This window comes from Prionailurus bengalensis, chromosome A3 (assembly GCF_016509475.1).
Source record: "Prionailurus bengalensis isolate Pbe53 chromosome A3, Fcat_Pben_1.1_paternal_pri, whole genome shotgun sequence".
Classification (NCBI taxonomy): Eukaryota; Metazoa; Chordata; class Mammalia; order Carnivora; family Felidae; genus Prionailurus; species Prionailurus bengalensis.
In genome coordinates, this window is record NC_057354.1 from 39,124,083 (window position 1) to 39,147,856 (window position 23,774).

General features: G+C 34.9%; 1 protein-coding gene across 3 annotated transcripts in view; it reads right to left on the reverse strand.

Moving 5' to 3' along the window:
• Nucleotides 1-23,774, reverse strand: part of TASP1 (taspase 1) — a 274,936-nt gene that overhangs the window by 214,707 nt on the left and 36,455 nt on the right. For all 3 annotated transcript variants that reach the window (XR_006300864.1, XM_043602901.1, XM_043602902.1), the window contains 2 exons: nt 16,039-16,159; nt 6,068-6,152 (listed from right to left, as the gene is read on the reverse strand). Coding sequence is in view for 2 of the 3 variants with exons in the window: in XM_043602901.1 (XP_043458836.1) it covers nt 6,068-6,152; nt 16,039-16,159 (206 nt within the window). In the remaining variant the exon portion in view is untranslated. The remainder of the gene's footprint in view (nt 1-6,067; nt 6,153-16,038; nt 16,160-23,774) is intronic.

Below are 23,774 nucleotides of genomic sequence, written 5' to 3' on the forward strand. Positions count from 1 at the left end.
TCTACCCTTACTTCTAATCTGCTGCTTCTAATGTGATATGGAAGGACTCCATAAATTCCTAATAGCCTAACTAACAGTGGTCAAGTATGGGACCCAGTTTCATTATCTGCAAAATGTCTTACCCTCATAAATCACTGTATAATTTTTATGAGTCAATACATGCAAACCACATAAAACAGTGCCTGAAATAGTGTACAAATGCAATAAATGTTAGCTATTATTATTACACTAATTAGATAACTAGAGTTATTAGGGTCATATGAAAATAAACTCAAATTAAAAACATGATAAAGTTGGTTTTGTTGATTTAGGACACCAAAAGAATTTGTTTTTTTCTCAATTACTAGAGGTGTACGGTGAACTTCCAGGAACATGAGAGATTTCTGCTTTTGGACAAGATGGCATAACAGAGAACAAATTTACACCCTTATCTGAAGAAATTATTTTAAAAATCAGAAATACAGGAAATGATAGTTTTCAGACATTAGTAGGCAACATAAGGACAGTGATCTTGAGAGAAAGGAAACAAACAAGGTAAACCCTATGACTGACCCAGCTTACTGCCTAGAGAGTTTCCAGGCCATGGCCCAGGAAGAATTCAGGCAAAGCCCAGCAGTTTCTCAGTTGAAGAGAAAGAGCTGGGCATCCAAAGAAGCCCAGACAGCCAGGGTTCACAGGGCAGAATACCAGAGAGGAGAGAGCTGCACAGAAAAGGACTCGGACATCTACAGAGTCCCCTCTAGTCTTCAGCTAAGTAGAGATGAGTGTATGTGTAATAAGAAACCACCCAAAGTGCGGGAAAGACTACCACAAAAATTTTAGAGCAAACAAGCCCCAAGTTCACAAAGGCCAGGAACAGCTCCTGCTCCCATCAGTCAAAGTAAGAAACCTCATTCTAGGTACATCTGTTATAGTACTCAGAAGAGTTTTGCCCCAATAGCAAAATAAAATTAGCTCAAGGCAAAATGCTTCTCTAGTCACATGTAACAAAGTATAAGGTAAGACCTGAAAGGATGAGCCTGTCTTTAAATAACTATATCCTAGAATAAAACTCAAGAATATTTATTAAAATATAAAAATATCCAGCACCAAATAAAGTAAAATTCACAATGCCTCAAATGCAATAAAAAATTACCAAGCATGCAAATAAGCAAGGAAATGCAACCTATAATGAAAGAAATCATTCAACTGAAAACAACTCAGAAATGACAGATGATAGCAAATTAGTAAACAAAGATATTATAAGTTACTATAACTCTATTCATATGTTCAAGAAGCTACAGGAAAGATTAAACATGTTAAGTAGATACATGGAAGACATTTTCTAAAGCTGCAAATCAAACTTCTGGAGATGTTACAAAGTCAGAGATGAAAAACAAAGTAGATGGGATTAACAAGCGATTAGATATTATAGAAAGATAACTAGTGAACTTGAAAACAGCAATGGAAGTTATTCAACATGAAACAAGGAGAAAAATGAATGGAAAAAGTAAATAAATTATCAGTGACCTGCAGGGCCACAAGAGCTCAAATACACATGCAATTGGAGTCCTAAAGGATGAAAGAGGAGTCAGAAAAAATATCTGAGGAAATAATAGCCAAAAATTTTCCAAATTTGATAAAGTATGTATCCCTATATATCCAAGAAACAAAATAAACCCAATCCAAAGACAAGAGAAAAAAACAATGGACCAATGTATCTCATATATTATAAAAATTCTTTACAAAATCTTTGCAAATTGGGTCCAACAATGTATCAAAAGGATAACACGGTATGACCAAGTGGAATTTATCCCAGGAATGCATTAACAGTTGAAAATCAACCAATCACTAATTGACCAAGTAAGAAAAATTGTAAGACCATCTTAATAGATGCAGAAAAGCATTTGAAGAAGTACAACACCCATTCCTATTAAAAACTCTTAGAACACCAAGAAGGGAACTTTCTCAGCATAATAAAGAACATCTATGACAAACCTACAGTAACCATCATACTTAAGGGTAAAAGACCAAACAATTCTACCCTAAGATCACAAACAAGGCACAGATGCCCACTCTCACATTTCTTTTGTTTCCCCCACTCTCACATTTCTATTCCACATTGCATTGGAGGTCCCAGCCACTATAATAAAGAAAAGGAAATTAGTTAAAGTAACCCAGATTAGAAAAACAGGGAAGAAGTAAAACAATCTTTATTCTCAGAAGACATTACTATCTATATAGAAAATCTTATCAAATCTATAAAAATAGTACTACAGAACAAATGAATTTAGCAAATTCTCTGGAAAGAATATCAATGTAATAAAATCAATCATATGTCTATATTGGCAAGGAATAATTGGAAAGTAACATTTATTATTTATATAATTTATCATGGTATCAAAAAGGATGAAATACTGAAGTATAAATTCGATAAAAGCTTTGCAAGACCTGTACAGTGAAAACTATAAAACTGTTCAGACAGGCTAAGGAAGACTTTAATAAATGAATATGTTGCAATCCTAATCAAAATTCGAGCAGGGTATTTATAGAAACTGGCAGCTTAATTCTAAAATTCATATGGAAATGCAAAATGCCTGAAATGGTCAAAACAATTCTGAAAACAAAGAACAAAGCTGAAGAACTATATAGATGATAAAATAAGACAACTAGTTCCAGACAAGTATAGCATCACTATACCATAAAGGCCATCACTTTTTCCCACGTATTTTATCTTTGTAAAATATAAAAATATTGCACATGTACCCTTTGACAATTGCTTCATCTTGTTCCCTCCCTTCCTCTTTTCCCAGAGGTAATCACAGTGACTTTGGTAACCTCCTTTGCAGACCTTCTTTGTACATCTATGTACATATATATGTAGCCTTAAAAAATTAGAGAACCATTTATGTTGCAATATTATGAAGGAATACATGGGAATAAGAGAAGCTTAAATTCAAGACAACTGTTACATAGGAGCAGGAGCAGAGGCAAAATCAGGGTAAGGGTGTGGGACAATGGGAAGGATAAGGATGTTATTAGAAAGGGATCCATCTAGGAAGCTTCAAATCACTCTGTAATATTTTATTTCCCAAACTGGATGGTAGGAAACAGGTATTCTTATTTATAAACATCACATTATTTTGTATTTTTTTAAGAAAACATAAGTTAAACTGAATATATCATACAGCAATTTGATTTGTTTACAATATACAGATCTATCCATTTTTACTATATATAAATGTTTCTCCCTTTCAATACTGCAGATTATTCAAAATATGACTAGAAAACAGTCTATTTAGCCATTGATGGACATTTAGATTGTTTACATTTTATACACCAGAAGCAGTGTTGCTGTATGCTTCTTGTGCTATAGAAGCCCTCCTGTGTACACGTGAAAGTGTTCTGTCCCAGGACAGAATTGCTGGAGCACATAGCATGTGCATTTTCAATTTTTTACATTAATAAATAATAACAAAATGTCTCTCAGCTGGCCATATAAATCTATGTTCCTACCACTAGTAGAACAAAGAACCTGTTTTTTCCATAACCTCAACAACACTGGGTAACATTCGTCTTTATTAATTTTGCTACTTTAAATAACATGAAAATACCACTTATTTTAATTCACAATTCCCTGATTATCGTTGGGCACTTTTATACCATTAATATTTTATTTTCTATAAGCTGCCTATTTGTACTGCTTACCAATTTTTAAAGTTGAGGCTATCTTTGTCTTAATATTTCATAGTTCTTAAACATGGTTACTATTTTTTTTTTTTGCTACTTACACTGCAAATAATTGTCCTCAGTTCCAAAGGCCATAATGTCTTTTAATTCAGATCATAGTACCTTCAGTTGTATAACGCTAGACATTTTCACTTGTCATGTTTCCATATTTTAGCCTTAATTTTTAATCTTAATAAGGTCTTTGCTACCCTGTAGTCATTATCATAATCTCTCATTTTTTTCTTAAAAAAATTTTATACTAAGCTTTTTTTAACCTCATGTTTGAATTTTATTTTTTTGAATGGTATGACAGAGGAATTTAAATTAACTTTTATCCACTAGGTAGCCAATTGTCCCAACACAATTTATTTAATATGCCATCGTTTTTTCCCCCACAATACTTTGAGATGACATTTAGGAGAGACTAAATTTAATTCCATACTTGGTCTGCTTCTGGACTCCCAGTTCAGTCCTACTGATTTTTTCTATATATATATCCCTATACCTCTGTCAATCTGTTTCCTGTTTTAATTATGATAATACTATGAGGTATCAGGATAGCTTTTAGATAAGTCCAACTCTTTGGTCTGTTTCAAAATGTCTTGGCTATCTATGGTTGTACACTTGTTCCTCCATATAAACTTAAGAAACAACTTGATAAATGCCAGGAGTAGTGCAGGGAATGGGATTATGATGATTTGCAGATGAACTGTAAAATACTTGTCACAAGGTTTATGCTATTTTTCTTGTCAACTAAAACAACTTTATTGTTGTTTCCTCCCTACATGTGCCTTCTAATTGGTTTAGAATTAATTATGCTAATTTACGTACAGTAGCAAATATGGGTGAAAGAAAACAGAACATTTTAAATCAACATTGAGGAAAATATGAATCCGGAGATAATCTCTTTACATCTACTACTTCCCTCAAAATAAGTCCTATCCAGTAGGACTCTGTGTATGTATTAAAGAAAACTTAGTAAATTTTGGGTTAGTGGACTTCATACCAGTTAAAAAAATAGCATGGTTTTTATACAAATTATGAGAAAAGTCTAAGAATTTTCTAAACATTTTTCCTACTTTCAGATTTATAAAAGTAAACTTACTGGTATCAACCAGACATATTATAAACAATCTCAAAATTTCACATCTGCTTCTCCTTCTCCTTGTTTTGTTGAAGACACAAATATTAAAAATTATATTTCTCTGAAAATTTTTATAATTGACCTTTCTAGCATCACAATTAAACACACCTGAGAAGTATATGATTAAAAGGATTACTTGAGTATATTTGGGTAAAAAGTTTCAAGATTTTTCAAAACTATGTCAATTTATTTTCTATGATTTCAAATTATAACAGTCAAATAAAGTGGTACAGTAATATCACAATTTTCAACACACACATTAATATAACCTACACACCCAGGCATGCAGAAGATATACTGAGTATGCAATGGCATTGAAGCATATTTGTTACTATTATTAGGCATACTAATAGGATAGTGGTTGTTTTGCAAACAGAGAAGTTTACAAAATTATTTAAGGGTAAAAAATATGATGTCAAGGATTTGCTTTAAAATACTATAGGAAAGGGGCACCTGGCTGGCTCAGTCAGAGGAGGATATGACTCTTGATCTTGGGGTCATGATTTCAAGCCCCATGTCGGGTGTAGAGACTGCTTTAAATAAATAAATAAATAAATAAATAAACAAACAAACAAACAAACAAACTTTAAAAAATTCTTTAAATAAAAACTAAAATACTGCAAAAAGGAAAAAGAAAGATAAGTGAAACAGATGAAGGGCAAAAACAATGTAATTATTGGAGCCAGGTATAAGGTTCATGAGGGCTTTTCACCGTGTTCATTCTACATTTATAAATACTTCAAAAGTTCAAAGTTTTTTTTAATGAAAACTGTATGTTAATGTTGGAGAAAAGATGTAATCTTACTAATCTTAACATCACAGTGTGTTTCTCCAGAAGAGAAAAATTAAGTACTTTTAGTCTAAGATCATCTCAAAATTAAAATCAGTTTGGACTCTGAATTTTTAAAGTTTCATAATAAAAGACCCAACTGTGCACTTAGTAACAGCAAAAACATCTCTGTAATCAACTACAAAACCAAAAATTAACTCTGATTTCTTTTCTGCTTTAATCTGTAATATTCTATTCCATCTGAAGCTCTATCAAGTACAAAATGTTCCAAGATTACAGAACAAAGTGTGTCTTCCTCTCAAAGGCAAGCTACTGCTGGTGTGTAACCAATAGCATCAGCCTTCTGTGGATAAAAATAGCCTTCAAACACCGCATGCACCAAAGACCAAAGACCCAGGGAAAGTCAGGCAGAACAAAGCTGTTACCAGGGAGGAATTCGGCCAGCCGAGAGCTTGCCCTTCTGCCCTTCACACAAGAGTCTGTTTGCAACTGAGACTGGGTTCTTGATTCCTATAAAATAAAATTGGCAGAAAATGGAGTCAGAAAAATGCCTTCAAGTTTCCCACTCAGTTTTGTGGTGTTTCAATAAAACAACTTTAAAATATCTTAGAAAACTCTTATATACATACTAATGAAAACCCTCAATTATCATGAACAATAAGGATAAAATCAACAAACATATGAATACCTAGTAGATGCAAGAATATAAAACATACATTCTCAGTTTTGTCATGTGCTACAGCAGCAAAGACTGAATTTGAAATATATACTTAAATTAGGTTTCTTGTTAGTAGATTTCAGAATAGAATAAAAAAAGTAATGAAAGTGTGGCATCTACTACCAAAAATTGAATTTCCTCTAAAGCATAAACATGATTACAAACACAGGAGGAGGAATTAATGGCCAAAAATTTTAAATCTCACCTACAGGAGAGATAGAATAAAGAGAATATCCTACAAATTGGGTAAGAGTGGGGAAAAGAGGTCAAGTATATACAGGTTGGTAACCTAAAATATGGTTCAGATTGTTTCCAGAACAGAAAACAGAATGTGAAGAAAAGTGAGAAGAGGATGTATATATGGAAGGGATGATAGGACAGCAAGTGTTAGTGTGAAAAACGGTGCCATGATGACAATGACAATGACAAATATGACAATGTGATGATGACCGAAGATAGTGATAGTAACTCAGTATCTAATATATGCCAGGCTCACTGCCAAACCCTTAAATGTATCAGGTTATTTCACTGATCTCTCAACTCTATCATACAAGTATACTTACGAAACCTGATTACTGAGGAAATATTTGCACAGAGGGTTAAGTTACCCACCCAAGATCACAGTGTTAAGATTTTTTTTATATAAAACAGCATTTATTTTTTTTCAATATATGAAATTTATTGTCAAATTGGTTTCCATACAACACCCAGTGCTCATCCCAAAAGGTGCCCTCCTCAATACCCATCACCCACCCTCCCCTCCCTCCCACCCCCCATCAACCCTCAGTTTGTTCTCAGTTTTTTTTTTTGTTTTTTTTGTTTTTTTTTCTTTTTTTTATGAAATTTATTGACAAATTGGTTTCCATACAACACCCAGTGCTCATCCCAAAAGGTGCCCTCCTCAATACCCATCACCCACCCTCTCCTCCCTCCCACCCCCCATCAACCCTCAGTTTGTTCTCAGTTTTTAACAGTCTCTTATGCTTTGGCTCTCTCCCATTCTAACCTCTTTTTTTTTTTTTTCCTTCCCCTCCCCCATGGGTTCCTGTTAAGTTTCTCAGGATCCACATAAGAGTGAAACCATATGGTATCTGTCTTTCTCTGTATGGCTTATTTCACTTAGCATCACACTCTCCAGTTCCATCCACGTTGCTACCAAAGGCCATAGCTCACCAAACTCCACACCCGAAAAACAAATAACCCAGTGAAGAAATGGGCAGAAAACATGAATAGACACTTCTCTAAAGAAGACATCTGGATGGCCAACAGGCACATGAAAAGATGTTCAGCGTCGCTCCTTATCAGGGAAATACAAATCAAAACCACACTCAGGTATCACCTCACACCAGTCAGAGTGGCCAAAATGAACAAATCAGGAGACTATAGATGCTGGAGAGGATGTGGAGAAACGGGAACCCTCTTGCACTGCTGGTGGGAATGCAAATTGGTGCAGCCGCTCTGGAAAGCAGTGTGGAGGTTCCTCAGAAAATTAAAAATAGACCTACCCTATGACCCAGCAATAGCACTGCTAGGAATTTATCCAAGGGATACAGGAGTACTGATGCATAGGGCCACCTGTACCCCAATGTTCATAGCAGCACTCTCAACAATAGCCAAATTATGGAAAGAGCCTAAATGTCCATCAACTGATGAATGGATAAAGAAATTGTGGTTTATATACACAATGGAATATTACGTGGCAATGAGAAAAAATGAAACACAGTGTTAAGATTTTAACAGAAGCAGCTAATGCCAGAGACCATACCCTTAACCACTAATCAATGGATGCCTCTCAGGATATCATTAATGCCAAAAAAAGAAAAAAATCAGTAGTGGGATATAAAGAGACTATAAAAACTCAAATTAAAGTCACTATATTGCCTCAAAACAAAATCATTTAGCTAAGCAACAAAAACATGTACTAGCTCTTAAACTATATCTCTGCACAGGTGCCTGGGTGGCTCAGTCAGTTAAGCATTCAGCTCTTGATTTCAGCTCAGATCATGATCTCATGGTTCTTAAGTTTGAGCCCAGCATCAGGCTCTGTGCTGACAGCACGGAGCCTGCTTGGGATTCTCTTTCCCCCTCTCTCTCTGTCCCTCCCTGACTCATGCTTGCTCTGTCTCTCAAAATTAAATAAATAAACATTAAAAAAAAATTTTACATCTCTGTATATGATGATTCAATATTATAAACACTTTAATAATTGTCAAATCAAGTTAAAAATTCAAATCAACAAATTCTCCATCAAAACTTCAAAAGGATTTCTATGATGTATGTCAAGCTGACTCTTAAACTCATCAGGAAGAGAACACTTTGGGAAAAAATGAAGAGATATTTACCTTACAAGATACCATTTCTTACTAAAATCTATTCTTAATTAAGCGAGTGTGATTTGGGTACAAACAGACAAATACATCAATTGAATAGAATAAAGCTACCATTCAGACACAGACACACATGCATTTGGACATTTAATCCATGACACAGACAGTAGTTCAAATGAGTATGAAAAGATAGACTCTATGTGAGAGGTAGAAAGAACACAGAGTGATGGGAGTCAGACTGTTTTATAACTGTACTGGCTATCAATCTATTACTTCTCACCTACAGATTCTCCCTTCATTGCCTGACCTGTGGAAATAGATATGAACCCTTTAAATGTGTTCCTTTTGCCAGCTGGCACACCGGTAACTTTATCAGTAGAGGGCACTGGAGACATACTGCACAAGGAACAGTGCCTTCTTAGCCAGGCTTGCAGAATGTCAGTTCTTCTTCACTATTTGGCCCACATGGTATTCCCCAGTGCTAAGGGCCTGCAGAGTGCAGCTTTCTCCAGCATTTGGCCACCACATGTTCTCCCCAGCTCCTGATTCAAACTACAACGGCATAGCTGACAGCCCCAGAAAGAACAGGACTGTGCCCAGCTCAAGTCACACACCTTCTCAGCCTCACAAGCACAAACAGCAAAGTGTCCTATGGGGAACACTGCCTCGTGAGCCAAAAGCCCAATCTTTATCCTGTGCAACAGAGGTTCAGTTCCCATAGTTTCCTGACCCCTGTGTATCTGCCCACCAGCTTGAGCTCACATGTGCCCCACAGGATTGTTCCTGGTCTCACAGTGACTGTGGCCTGGGTAACCCAACAACTACTCTGCCCCACAGTGAGCTGCAACCATACCTTCTTTACTGATGTCTGAATCTCCTTTCAAGTCTATCCTTACTTGGGTATTCTACCTCTGCCCTAGAACACATTTTGAGTTTTCATTCCATCTTTATATAGTTACTCTCCTATCACTGTTTAATCATCCTTTATATTAAACTTCTATTTTATCTACTGTGTGGTTTGTCTCCTAGTTAGACCCAGACTGATACAGCAACCTTGGACAAATTACTAAACCTCTTTTGTATTTCAGTTTCCTTATCTGTGAAATGGGAATAAAAGTACTGATGTCAAAAGGTAATTGTGAGAACTAAGTGACTAAGTATACGTAAGCTACTGGAGAACAATGCATAGTATGCAACAATCACCCAATAAATGGTAGTTGTTATTGTTATTATTATTCAACAAATTGTATAGGGACAATTTGTTGGTTATTTCTTAAAGAAGTAAATGAAAAATAAATTATAAGTGTATTAGAAGAAAATATAGATTAACTGTACTTATAAGAGAAACCTTAAGAAATGCAAAACACAAAAGCCACAAAAGAACAAGTAAAACCTTGACAAATAAAAATTTTAAATTCCAATATAATAAAGCACATTATAAATAAAGTTAAAAGGCAAACCACAAGAGATATGGAACAGTCAGTTCACAAAGAAACACTAATGGCTTTTAATATATGAAATTTCATTAAATCCCAATAAAATATCACAATAAAAGAAATTAAAATTAAAATTGATATACCCTTTCTTACCTACCACACGAATCAGAAAGTATATAGAAGATTGGAAGAAGTGAATAACCAAATTGACCTAGTTGACACATACAGAACACACACCTAACAACTACAAAATACATACCCTTCTAAAGTTCACATGGAATGGAGCTCCTGGGTAGCTCAGTCGGTTAAGCGTCTGACTCTTGGTTTTGGCTCAGGTCATGATCTCACAGTTTGTGAGTTCAAGCCCTGCATTGGGCTCTGCGCTAATAGCACAGGGCCTACTTGGGATTCTCTCTCTGCCCCTACCCACTCTCTTTCTCTCTTTCAAAATAAATAAATAAACTTTATTAAAAAAATAAAGTTCACGTGGAGTGTTTATCAAAACACACCATAAACTGGGCCATAGAGCAAGTCTCAAAATGTTTCAAGGGACTGGAATCATACAGAAGATGTTCTCTGGCCACAGTGAAATTAAACTAGAAATCAAAAAGAAAACTAATAAAGTCTTTAGGCAAATACATTTGACAACTCATATGAAAAAGACAAATTCCTTGAAAACACACACAAGAAAAAGAAAATATAATCTTATAACTATTAAAGAAATTGAATCCCATTTTTTTAAAACTTCCTTCAAAGAAAACTCCACTAATTTAGAATAACTAATAAATTCTCAGAAGAAATCATTCCAATCATGCATAAACTCTATCAAAGGGAGTGAAAAAAAAATCTTCAATTCATTTTATGAGGCCAGCCATAACATGATTCTAAAACCTTAAAATAATATTACAAGAAAGGAAAATTGAAACCAATTTTTACACATACATGAACATAGATGTCAAAATATTAAACATCAACAACTTGAATCCAGCAGAATATAAAAAGATAAAAACACGACCAAGATTTTATGCCATGAAGGGAATATTCAAAAATAAATCACAAATTTCATCATATTTAACAATATAAGGGGGAAAAACCTTCATCTCAATAGATACAGAAAAGCCCTTAATGATAATTTTCAATATCCATTTATAATAAAAACTATTGGCAAACTAAGATTAAAAAGGAACTTCTTCAATCTGATAAAGAGTATCTATAACAATCCAAAAGCTAGCAAAGCACACAGAATGATCTTGATCCCTAAGATCAAGAATCAAGCAAGGATATACATTATCACCACTTATATTCAGCATTGCACTGGATGTCACAGCCAGCATAATAATGTAAGAAAAAAATAAAAAGTTTACATATATATTGGAAAGAAAAAAGCAAAATTACATGAGTCATAGGTAAATTATGTATATAAAATTTCATGGGGACTTATTTTTTCCAACTTTTTCAAATTAATAAGTGAATTTATCAAGGACAGTGAATTCAAAGCCAATATACAAAACTCAATTGTATTTCTAAATACAATAAAACAATTAGATATCAATATTTAAAATATACGTACTTTATAATAGCATCAAAAAACTAAGTATCTAGAATAAACCTAATAAAATATATACATGGAATTTGTACTGAAAATAAAACATTGCTGAGAAAAAATGAGCAATATTTATGTAAAAATACATATTCTATGTTTGTGGGATGGAATACTCAATACTGTTAAGACATCAGTTCTCCACAAATGTTCCATACTTTCAATGCAATACCAATCAAAATTCCAGCAAGGTTTTACTGTAGACGTTGACAAGTTGATTTAAAATTTTTATGAAAATGGAGTGCCTGGGTGGCTCAGTAGGTTAAGTGTTCGACTTCAGCTCAGGTCACAATCCCAAGGTCTGTGAGTCCAAGCCCCGCATTAGGCTCTGAGCTAATAGCTCAGAGCCTAGAGCCTGTTTCAGATTCTGTGTCTCCCTCTCTCTCTGCCCCTCCCCTGCTCACACTCTGTGTCTCCCTCTCTCTCAAAATAATAAATAAACATTAAATTTTTTTTTAATTTTTATGAAAATGGCCAAAGACCTACAATAGCCAATATAATCTTTAAACAAATAAAAAAAAGAAAAAAAGGAAGTTGGAAGTCTCATACTACCAGATATGAAGAATATAAAAATATATTACCAGATATAAAGAATATAAAGCTACAGTAATCAAGACAGTATGGCACTGGCAATAAATAGGACAACAGAATAGATCGAGGGTACAGAAACAAGCCATTGCATGCATAGTCAGTCACCTGATTTACCAACACAGCTGTGTGAGGAAAGCACTGTCCTTTCTATTGACAATGGCAATGAACCATTTGGATATCCGTAAGTAGAAAAAAATTAATGTCAACTCCTATTTCACATACACTAAAATTAATCTGAGCTTGATAAGAGAGCTAAACGTGAAGAGTAAAGAACAACAGAACTAATGAGGATGCGTAGCGGGCTTAGTTGGTGAAGCACGCAACTCTTAATCTCGAGGTCATGAGTTCAAGCCCCACCTTGGGGTGTAGAGCTCACTTAAAAAAAAAAATAGAACAAAGAAAACAATGGAGATAATCTTCAGAACTCTGGGTAGACAAAGATTTCTTAAATAAAATATTTTTTTAAATAACCATAAAAGATTAGTAACGTAAACATTAGAATTTAAAACTTCAGTTCATCAAACGATAGCATTTAAAGAGTGAAAAGGTGATCCACAGACTGGAAAGAGATATTCATAATACAGGTATCAGACAAAGGATGTGTATCTAAAATATATAAAATACTTGAACAAATCAATAAATAGAGATAATCCAATACAAAATATGCAAAAGACATTTGAACACACACTATGCAACAAGAATATCTAAAAGGCCAGTAAGTATATCAAAAGGTTCTCAGTATTGTTAGTCACCAGGGAAATTCAAATCAAAACAATAATGTCATTGCACCGATATCAAAACAGATGAAATTTAAAAAGAATAACAATACTAAATGTTGGCCTGGATGTAGAGTAACCAAAATGCTCATACACTGCTGGCGGGAGTAGAGACTGTAAAAACTACTTTGGAAAACTGTCTAACAGTAACTATTAAAGCAAAGTATATTATGCACCTGAACTTATTTACTCCAAATCTTAGGGTGATACCCAAGAGAATTAAGTACACATGTCTATCAAAAGGCATGTACAAGAATATTCATTGGAGCTTTATTCTTTACAGTTCAAATTATCACGGGAAGGAGAATAAATAAGTTATTATATATTCACGCAATAAAATACTACTAAGTAATAAAAAGAAAAAATTACTATGACACAAAACATGGGTTAATCTCATAGGCATAGTGTTAAGCAAAAAAAACAAACAAACAAAAAAACAAACAAAAAATAGACACAAAGGTGTATGATTCATTATGTAAATTTTAGTAAGAGGCAAATTAATCTACAGTGCTTAAAGTCACAATTAGGAAAGAAGAGGATAAGGAGGGAAGGTAGGAGCAGAGTATGAGAGATATGGACAAGAAAAAGGCATAAAGACTCCCTCTGGGATTATAGAAATGTTTTGTATTTTGACATGGAAGTGTTTTACATCTTGATCTGGGTAATGGTTTACATGGCTATGTACATTTAAAAATTCATGCAGCTACAACAAAGGAAACAATCAACAAAACTAAAAGGAAGCCGATGGAATGGGAGAAAATATTTGCAAATGACATATCAGATAAAGGGTTACTATCAAAAATCAACAAAGAACTTATCAAACTCAACACCCGTAAAACAACCCAGTGAAGGAATGGGCAGAAGACATGAATAGACATTTTTCCAAAGATGTACGGATGGTAAACAGACACATGAAAAGATACTCAACATCACTCATCATTAGGGAAATACAAATTAAAATCACACTGAGGGGCACCTGGGTGGCTCAGTCGGTTAAACATCTGACTTGGGCTCAGGTCATGATCTCGCATTTGTGAGTTCGAGCCCTGAGTTGGGCTCTGTGCCAACCACTCAGAGCCTGGACACTGCTTCGGATTCTCTGTCTTGCTCTCTCTCTGCCCCTCCCTTGCTCACGCTCTGTCTCTCTCTGTCTCAAAAATAAATGAAACATTAAAAAAAAAAATTAAAAAAAAAACACACTGAGATACCACCTCACATGGGTCAGAGTGGCTAAAAGTAACAACTCAAGAAACAACAGATGTTGGCAAGGACATGGAGAAAGGGAAACTCTCTTGCACTGTTGATGGGAATGCAAACTGGTACAGCCACTCTGGAAAACAGTGTTCCTCAAAAAATTAAAAATAGAACTACCCTATGACTCAGCAATTACACTACTAGGAATTTATCCAAAGGATACAAAAATGCTGACTCGAAGGGACATATGCACCCCAATGTTTCCTTCCCTATGAAAAAAAAAAAAAAAAACTTCAAGGCAACCTGGTTATATGCATATGTGACATTCCTCATGACCTTGTATCATGAGATCACTTAATCAGACTGCATGTTTGTGTGTTACCATATATGGGAGACAAAGAAATAGAAAATACATAAAAAACTATGCCACGTGGCGTTGAGAGTTCAGTTCTTCAGGTACAAACCCAACTGAGCCATGCCCGCACTGATAAAGTTGCTTCCTGGAAAGAAAAGCCTCGGTGTCGTGACTCTCTATGCGAGAATCCCGCTACAGCAGCGCTAACAATAGCCAAATCATGGAAAGAACCCATATGTCCGTCAACTGATGAATGGATTAAAAAGATGTTGTGTATATATATGTATACACACACACACACACACACACACACACACACACAATGGAATACTACTGATTGATGAAAAAGAATGAGCTCTTGCCACTGCAACAACGTGGATGGAACTGGAGGGTATTATGCTAAGTGAAATAAGTCAGAGAAAGACAGATATCATATGATTTCACTCATATGTGGAATTTGAGAAACTTAACAGAAGACCACAGGGGAAGGGAAGGGAAAATAAGTTACAAACAGAGGGAGGCACAATCACAGAGACTTTTAAATACAGAAAACAAACTGAGTGTTGATGGGGTTGAGGGGATGAGGAGGTGGGGGGATGGGTGATGGGCACTGAGGAGGGCACTTGCTGGGATGAGCACTGGGTATTGTATGTAAGTGACGAATCACAGGAATCTACTCCTGAAGCCAAAACTAAACTGTATGTTAGCTAGCTTGACAATAATTTTTAATTCACTCATTCATTCATGCAGCTTTCTAATTAAAATCTGTGCATTTCATGTATATTTCGCTTTAATAAAAGAACTGCAAAATATTAGATATATCTTATATGTACTGATGTGGGAAAAAATCTGAGACATCCTGTATAAGAAAAAAATACATACAATGTACATATACACACATATACATACATTTTTTAAAAAACACGTGCAAAACTATGTTTTTATTACATAAAAATATAGATAAATGCACTATATTTTACTGGTTAAGCCCCCCATGGAGAGAGGGATTTGAAAGAAAGATTTGGAAGATCAATGGTAAATTTTATTTGTATCATTTGAATTTCCTAACAAGAAATATATTATTTGTGTACTTTAAAAATTATAAAATTAATAGAACATGTTAACTCACATGTTACATGTCTATAATCTCAAGGGAATGAAGGAGAATGATCAAACTCTAACAAAAAGTTGAATATAAGCTGTCACTGTTTTCTTTAAAACTATTCACACCTAAGATTTTCATGTTTTAAATTAAGGAAAAGAAGACAATTTATTTTCAACACTATTCCTAGCAAGAATGGTAGAAAACACTAGATTGACTAAGTCTTTAGGAGGCATCAAATCTTAATATTCATAGTTCTTTAAAGAATAGAGATAATGCATTATAATGTCCACATACCACTCAGTGCTCCAACAGCTCCAAAATTTAAGGATTTTCCATCCATTATGCTGGCATCACATTCAATTTCACCCAAGAGATTTAGATTAGATCCCATTCCTGCATTTGTAAATGGAGAATCCTAAGAGATAAAAACAAAAATCAAAATATCATTAGTTTGTGGGGTTTTTTTAGTTTTTTATCTATTTTTTTGAGTAATCTCTACTCCCAGGGTGGGGCTCAAACTCATGACCTTGAGTTGTAGATACTCCTCCGACTGAGGCAGACAGACGCCCCTAAAATATAGTTATTCTTAAATAAAATTTAATGTCAGTCCTTTATAAACTGTTCCAAAAACTAGAAAGGGAAAGAATACTTCCCAACTCATTGTACAATACCAGTACTACCCTGATTCCAAAACAAGACAAAGACATCAATGAGGAAAGAAAACTACAGGTGAATATATCTTGAGAATATGGACACAGTATCCTCAAGAAGATAGTAGCAAACCAAATGCAGCAAAACATAAAGAAGTCTTATACACCATGAATAAGAGGGACCCCAGAAAAGTAAATTTGGTTTAATATGTGAAACTTAATGTGATACACCATGTTAATAAAGAAAGGAAAAAAAAAAAAAAAAAACGGGATCATACCAATAAACATAGAAAAAGCATTTGATGAAATCTAATACCCTTTCATGAGAAAAGCACTCAACTAGAAACAGAATGGAACTTCCTTAACATGATAAAGGGCATCTACAAAAAGTCCAGAGTTAACATCATAACTAATGGTGAAAAACTGAATATTTTTTAAAAAACACATGTGCAAACCTATGCTTTTATTATATAAAAATATAGATAAATACACCGTGTTTTGCTGGTTAAGCCCCCCAACGAGAGAGGGATGAGAAGGAAAGATTTGGAAGATCAATGGTAAATTTTATTTATATGATTTGAATTTTCTAACAAAAAATTATTTGTGTATTCCCTAAAGATCAGGAATAATATAGCAAAGTTCACTCTTGTCAATTCTATTTAACATTATACTGGATATTCTGGACAAAACAATTAGGTAAAAGAAAGAAAGAATGAGTGTCTAAATTGGAAAAAAAAGGAAAATTACCTCTTAGTTGAAGATAATAAAAAGTCCTAAGGACTTGACTAAGAACTATTAGGACTGATAAGTTCAACAGGATTTCAAGATACAAGATTAATGTACAAAAATCAATCATATTTCTACACGTTAGCAATGAACAATATGAAGATGAAATTCAGAAAACAATTCCACTTACAATAACATCAAAAAGAATAAAATACTTAGGAAGAAATTCAAAGAAATAAGTATAAGATTTATATACTGAAAACTAAAAAACATGTTGAGAAAAAAATTAAAGAATACCTAAATAAATGGAAAGGCAGCCATGTTCATAGGTCAGAAGGCTTAATAGCTTTAAGAGCAATATTCTCCAAAACTGATCTGCTTCAACACATTCCCCTATCAAATCCTAGCTGCCTTTTTTCAGGCAGAAATTGACAAATTAATCCTAAACTTCATAGGGAACTGCAAGGGATGCAGAACCACCAAAACCACTTTGAAAATTGGAGGGCTCACACTTCTAGGTTTTTTTTAACTTACTACACAAATACAGCAATCAAGAGGTATACAGCAATATAGGGGTAATATAGGGGTGCCTGGCTGGCTTAGTCAGTGCAGCATGTGACTCTCCATCTTGGGGTCATGAGTTTGAGCCACACATTGGACATGGAACCTACTTAAAAAAAAAAAAAAAAAAGACGATGTGATATAAGCATGTAGCTAAGGACAGACATATAGATCAATGTAATAGGATTGACAGAAGCCTCACAGGGCCTGGGTGGCTCAATCGGTTAAGTGTCCAGCTTCGGCTCAGGTCATGATCTCACATTTCATGGGTTCAAGCCCCGCATCAGGCTCTGTGCTGACCTCTTGATCAGAGCCTGGAGCCTGCTTCAGATTCTGTGTCTCCTTCTCTCTCTGCCCCTCCCCCGCTCACGCTTTGTCTCACTGTTTCTCAAAAATAAATAAAAGTAAAAAAAAAAATTTTTTTTTAATTAAAAAAAAAAAGGAAGACTCACATTTATGGTCAATTCAACAAGGATGCCAGAAAAATGCAATAAAGAAAAGACAGTCTTCTATAAGTGGAGCTAGGACAACTGGATATTCAATTCAAGAGAAGAAAGTTTGATGCTATCTCACACCATATACAACTTAACTCCAAGTAAAACAAAGACCTAAATGTAAAGATTAAAACTATAAAAACCCTTCAAAGAAAACACTGGAGCAAATGTTTAGATATTGGTTTCCTAGATATGATACTAAAAGCAAAAGCAACCAAAGAAAAAACTAGATAAGTTGGACTTCTTCAAAATTAAAAACTTTTGGGTTTCAAAGTACACAATAGGGGCACCTGGATGGCTAAGTTGGTTGAACGTCTCCTGATTTCAACTCAGGTCATGATCCCAGGGCTGTGGGATCAAGCCCTGCATCAGGCTCCACACTGAGCGTGCAGCCTGCTTAGGAGTGTGTGTGTGTGTCTCTCTCTCTCTTTTTCTCTCTCTCCACCTCCCCCACCCTAAGGCCCTCTCCCCTACTCTCTCTCTCTTTTTAAAAAATAAATCTTTATGGCACAAAAACAGACACATAGACCAATGGAATAGAATAGAAACCCCAGAACTAGACCCACAAACGTATGGCCAACTCATCTTTGACAAAGCAGGAAAGAACATCCAATGGAAAAAAGACAGCCTCTTTAACAAATGGTGCTGGGAGAACTGGACAGCAACATGCAGAAGGTTGAAACTAGACCACTTTCTCACACCATTCACAAAAATAAACTCAAAATGGATAAAGGACCTAAATGTGAGACAGGAAACCATCAAAACCTTAGAGGAGAAAGCAGGAAAAGACCTCTCTGACCTCAGCCGTAGCAATCTCTTACTCGACACATCCCCAAAGGCAAGGGAATTAAAAGCAAAAGTGAATTACTGGGACCTTATGAAGATAAAAAGCTTCTGCACAGCAAAGGAAACAACCAGCAAAACTAAAAGGCAACCAACGGAATGGGAAAAGATATTCGCAAATGACCTATCGGACAAAGGGCTAGTATCCAAAATCTATAAAGAGCTCACCAAACTCCACACCCGAAAAACAAATAACCCAGTGAAGAAATGGGCAGAAAACATGAATAGACACTTCTCTGAAGAAGACATCTGGATGGCCAACAGGCACATGAAAAGATGTTCAGCGTCGCTCTTTATCAGGGAAATACAAATCAAAACCACACTCAGGTATCACCTCACGCCAGTCAGAGTGGCCAAAATGAACAAATCAGGAGACTATAGATGCTGGAGAGGATGTGGAGAAACGGGAACCCTCTTGCACTGCTGGTGGGAATGCAAATTGGTGCAGCCGCTCTGGAAAGCAGTGTGGAGGTTCCTCAGAAAATTAAAAATAGACCTACCCTATGACCCAGCAATAGCACTGCTAGGAATTTATCCAAGGGATACAGGAGTACTGATGCATAGGGCCACTTGTACCCCAATGTTCATAGCAGCACTCTCAACAATAGCCAAATTATGGAAAGAGCCTAAATGTCCATCAACTGATGAATGGATAAAGAAATTGTGGTTTATATACACAATGGAATATTACGCAGCAATGAGAAAAAAATGAAATATGGCCTTTTGTAGCAACGTGGATGGAACTGGAGAGTGTGATGCTAAGTGAAATAAGCCATACAAAGAAAGACAGATACCATATGGTTTCACTCTTATGTGGATCTTGAGAAACTTAACAGGAACCCATGGGGGAGGGGAAGGAAAAAAAAAAAAGAGGTTAGAATGGGAGAGAGCCAAAGCATAAGAGACTGTTAAAAACTGAGAACAAACTGAGGGTTGATGGGGGGAGGGAGGGAGGAGAGGGTGGGTGATGGGTATTGAAGAGGGCACCTTTTGGGATGAGCACTGGGTGTTGTATGGAAACCAATTTGTCAATAAATTTCATAAAAATAAAATAAAATAAAATAAAATAAAATAAAATAAAATGGACACAACCAAAAAAATAAATAAATAAATAAATAAATCTTTAAAGTACACAATAAAAAAAGTAGAAAAAACTCACAGAACTGGGGGGGAGGGATGCAAATCATTTACCCTTAAGAGATTTGTATCCAGGATATATAAAAACTTCCCACAACTCTAAAATAAAAACACAATTTTAAAATGGGAAAAGGACATGAATGAACATTTCTCCAAAGAATATACATAAATGGCCAATAAGCACATGAAAAAATGCTCAACATCAAGGAAAGGCAAATCAAAACCACATAAAATACTACTTTGTACCCACAATTCCACTTACAATAACATCAAAAAGAATCACAAAGACAGATGTGCTGGCAAGGATATGAAGAAATTAGAACCCTTATACACTGCTGGTGGGAATGTACAATGGTAATGCCACTTTGGAAAACATCGAGAAGCCCCTCAAAAACTTAAACATAAAATTACCATTTGACCCAACAATTCCACTTCTAGGTATATACCCAAGAGAAATGAATTGTCTACACAAAACTTGAGCCCAAATATTCTGAACAGCTTATTCAATACTCATACTCCAGCATTTTTTGCAAACTCAAATATCCACCAACTGATAAAGTGGATAAGTAAAACATGGTATATCTATACAATGGAGTATTAATCAGCAATAAAAAGTAATGAAATACTGATACATAGCAAAATGTAGATAAACCTAAAAAACAATGCTAAGTGAAAGAAGCCAGTCACAAATGATCACATATTGGATGATCCAATTCCAGAATAAGCAAATCCAAAAAGAAGATCAGTGGTTGCCAGGGGTTAGGAAAGGGGGAATGGGGGGTGACAGCTAATAGATCCTGCATTTCTTTTGGGGGTGATTCAGATGAACTAAAATTAGACAGGGTGATGGCTGCAGAACTTTATGAATATACTAAAAACCAGTGAATTGTATACTATAAAATGGTGAATTCTTTGGTATATGAATTACATCTTTAAAAAGATATCATAAAGAAAAAAAAATAAAAGCTTACATCAACAGGCTACATAGAACATAAAAGCCTGGAATCAGAAGCCAGTCATGTATTTGAAATCTAAAAGAAAAATACTGCCTTATTTTTCTAATACTGTGAATACAGTTTTTAAAAATATATACCATTAGTCTTGTTATGTCAAGACAATATCATACATAATCTCCCACCACAAATATGGGAACAAAATCTAACAATAAAAAAATCTTACAATTAAAAAAAAAAATCATGGGGACAAAGTCCCAAAAGATTTCATTAAAAAAAAAAGAAGAAGAAAAGAAAAGAAAAGAAAAGAAAAGAAAAGATAAAAAGACCCAGGGGCGGAAAGATTAGGTTGACACTCCTGAGAGTCACTGCATAAATGAAAGGCCTACTCCAAAATAACTAAAGGCCATAAAAATGAACAATTCTACCTCACATTCTAGAAAATTAACTCTGTTCTAAGGTAAGACCAATACTATCTAAGAAATCAGGGCAAATCTGGATCAATCCATAGATCACCAAAAAACTCAAGTCATCTACAAATGTCCCCAGTTTCCTGTATTTCTGCAAGATCCGAGAAAAACTGACCAAAACATTAAATCTTCCTAGTATGTACCTACAACTAGAGCAAAGGGGTCAGGGATTGAAGAAAAGGGCTTTTTTAGATAATCTAATTGTCCACAGAATATTAATAGTAAGATCACAGGATGGAAAATAACAAAAAGGTTATATAATTAAATAGATATGAGTAAGTAGATAATAAATGCTTTGAGCACCCAAAAAGAAATGGCCTACAGCAGGCTTCCTGAAGGACATTAAACAAAAGTAAAAACTAGCCAGGAAGGTAGAAAATGCCAGTTGGTAAAAATGATGTGAGCAACATATAGGCAATGGGAAAGTGTCAGAGCCACAGAAGAAACATTCAGGAAAAACGGTTTACTGGAGCCAAATATGAAGATAGAGCTATGCTACTCATCAGAATCTGAACCTGACTGAAAAACACTGAGAAGCCAGTCAAGCTTTCTGTATAAGAGAAAGTCAAGGTTAGCATATTGGTCAAGGAAACTAACTGACATTCACATGTTGTATGAAAAGGAAGGGGAGAAGACTGGAATCAGAGAGACTAAACTAGGGGCTATTTTACAACATAGGCTTGAAATACTAACTACGTGGCATGGAAATCATAGAAATGGGAACACACAAAAAAGGGGGGTGGGGATCAGAACTTTGAAACTTGAGAGAGAAATTAAACCACGAATAAGAGAAGGCATTTTATAAGATGTTGGAAAGAGTATGCATAATTAGGCGTAATGCTTCTGAATAAGGCTTTCCAACTTAATATTTCTAGCTAAATCAGTTCATAACTAAATCTTGGGAAAGAGAACACAACCAAAGAAAGATTATGGTTTAAAACAGATGAAGTCTGAATTCTTGCCTTAGATTATTTCATATTTTGAGAACCGAACAAAGAGATTATAAGTAAATTACCACATTACAAAGGTTTTGTTTTGTTTTGTTTTACTTCACATAACCTCCTTTGCCTACTCATGTATATCTTCAAAGTATGAAAAAGGAACTGAAATGTGAGGAAAATGTGAAGCATCTACCCATATGCAGTAATTCCCAAAATACACACACAAGATTGCACCAATGTATACACTATTTCAACAATCTTTGAAATGGAATATATCAGCTAATCAGCTCTGCCAATTTTTTCACAAACTGAACAAAGTTATTCTTTTTTTTAATTCTTGTTAGTTAACCTCTTCGTTTCAGTAGAATTCAGTGACTCATCACTTACACATAACACCCACTGCTCATCACAACACAAAGTTATTCTGAAAATGACTACTGCATGATGATTTAAATTGACATTTTAAAAATATATAAGAAAAGGTAAAGAAAATTAAAGGATATCTTAGAAACATTTTTTTCAAAAATATTTCTCCTACTTTGAAATATATTTATAACTTCAAAAGTATGTCCACTGAACTTCTGCTTCTGATTTTGAAGTCATAATAGGGATTATACTGATCTTCCTAACTAGAAAAATCAGGCAAAATATATAGCAAATGGAGTTCAATCAATAGCCAGCACAGGACTGTGATCCTGAAAGAAGAGATGCTAATCAGACATCTCAACTTAATTCCCAGAAATATTTTCCAGGCTATAGCACAGGGAAGAGAAACCCTAAAGAGAGTGAGGAGACAAAGTTATGAGTGCAAAGAGGCCAAGAAAGTTAGAATATGCAGTATAGGTTACAAAGAGGAAAGAGCTACAAAGAGAGAGGTCTAAAGATACAGAGTCTTTAAATAAGTATTTAGTCTGCATATATTTGTTAGGAAACTACCAAGGCCAAAGAAAAAAGCTCTGGAAAACAGTAAGCTGAACAATTTCTGGAGCTCACACAGAAGCAAGAATAGGTCATGTTCCCATCAGCCAGCGTGAGGCTATCAGGGAAAGTCTCAGAAGGTAATGCCTCAAAAGTTAGACCAGTTTAGTCTTAGAAAGGTTACTGTAGACCTACACTAACAAAGTTTTAAAGCAAAGCCTCAAAAAAAAAAAAAATCCAAATGATTTCAATGAACAAGTATGCCCCAAAGAAGTTCCACAATAGCCGACTCCCAAAGATACAAAATTCACAATATTTAGTATAAAATCAAAGATGA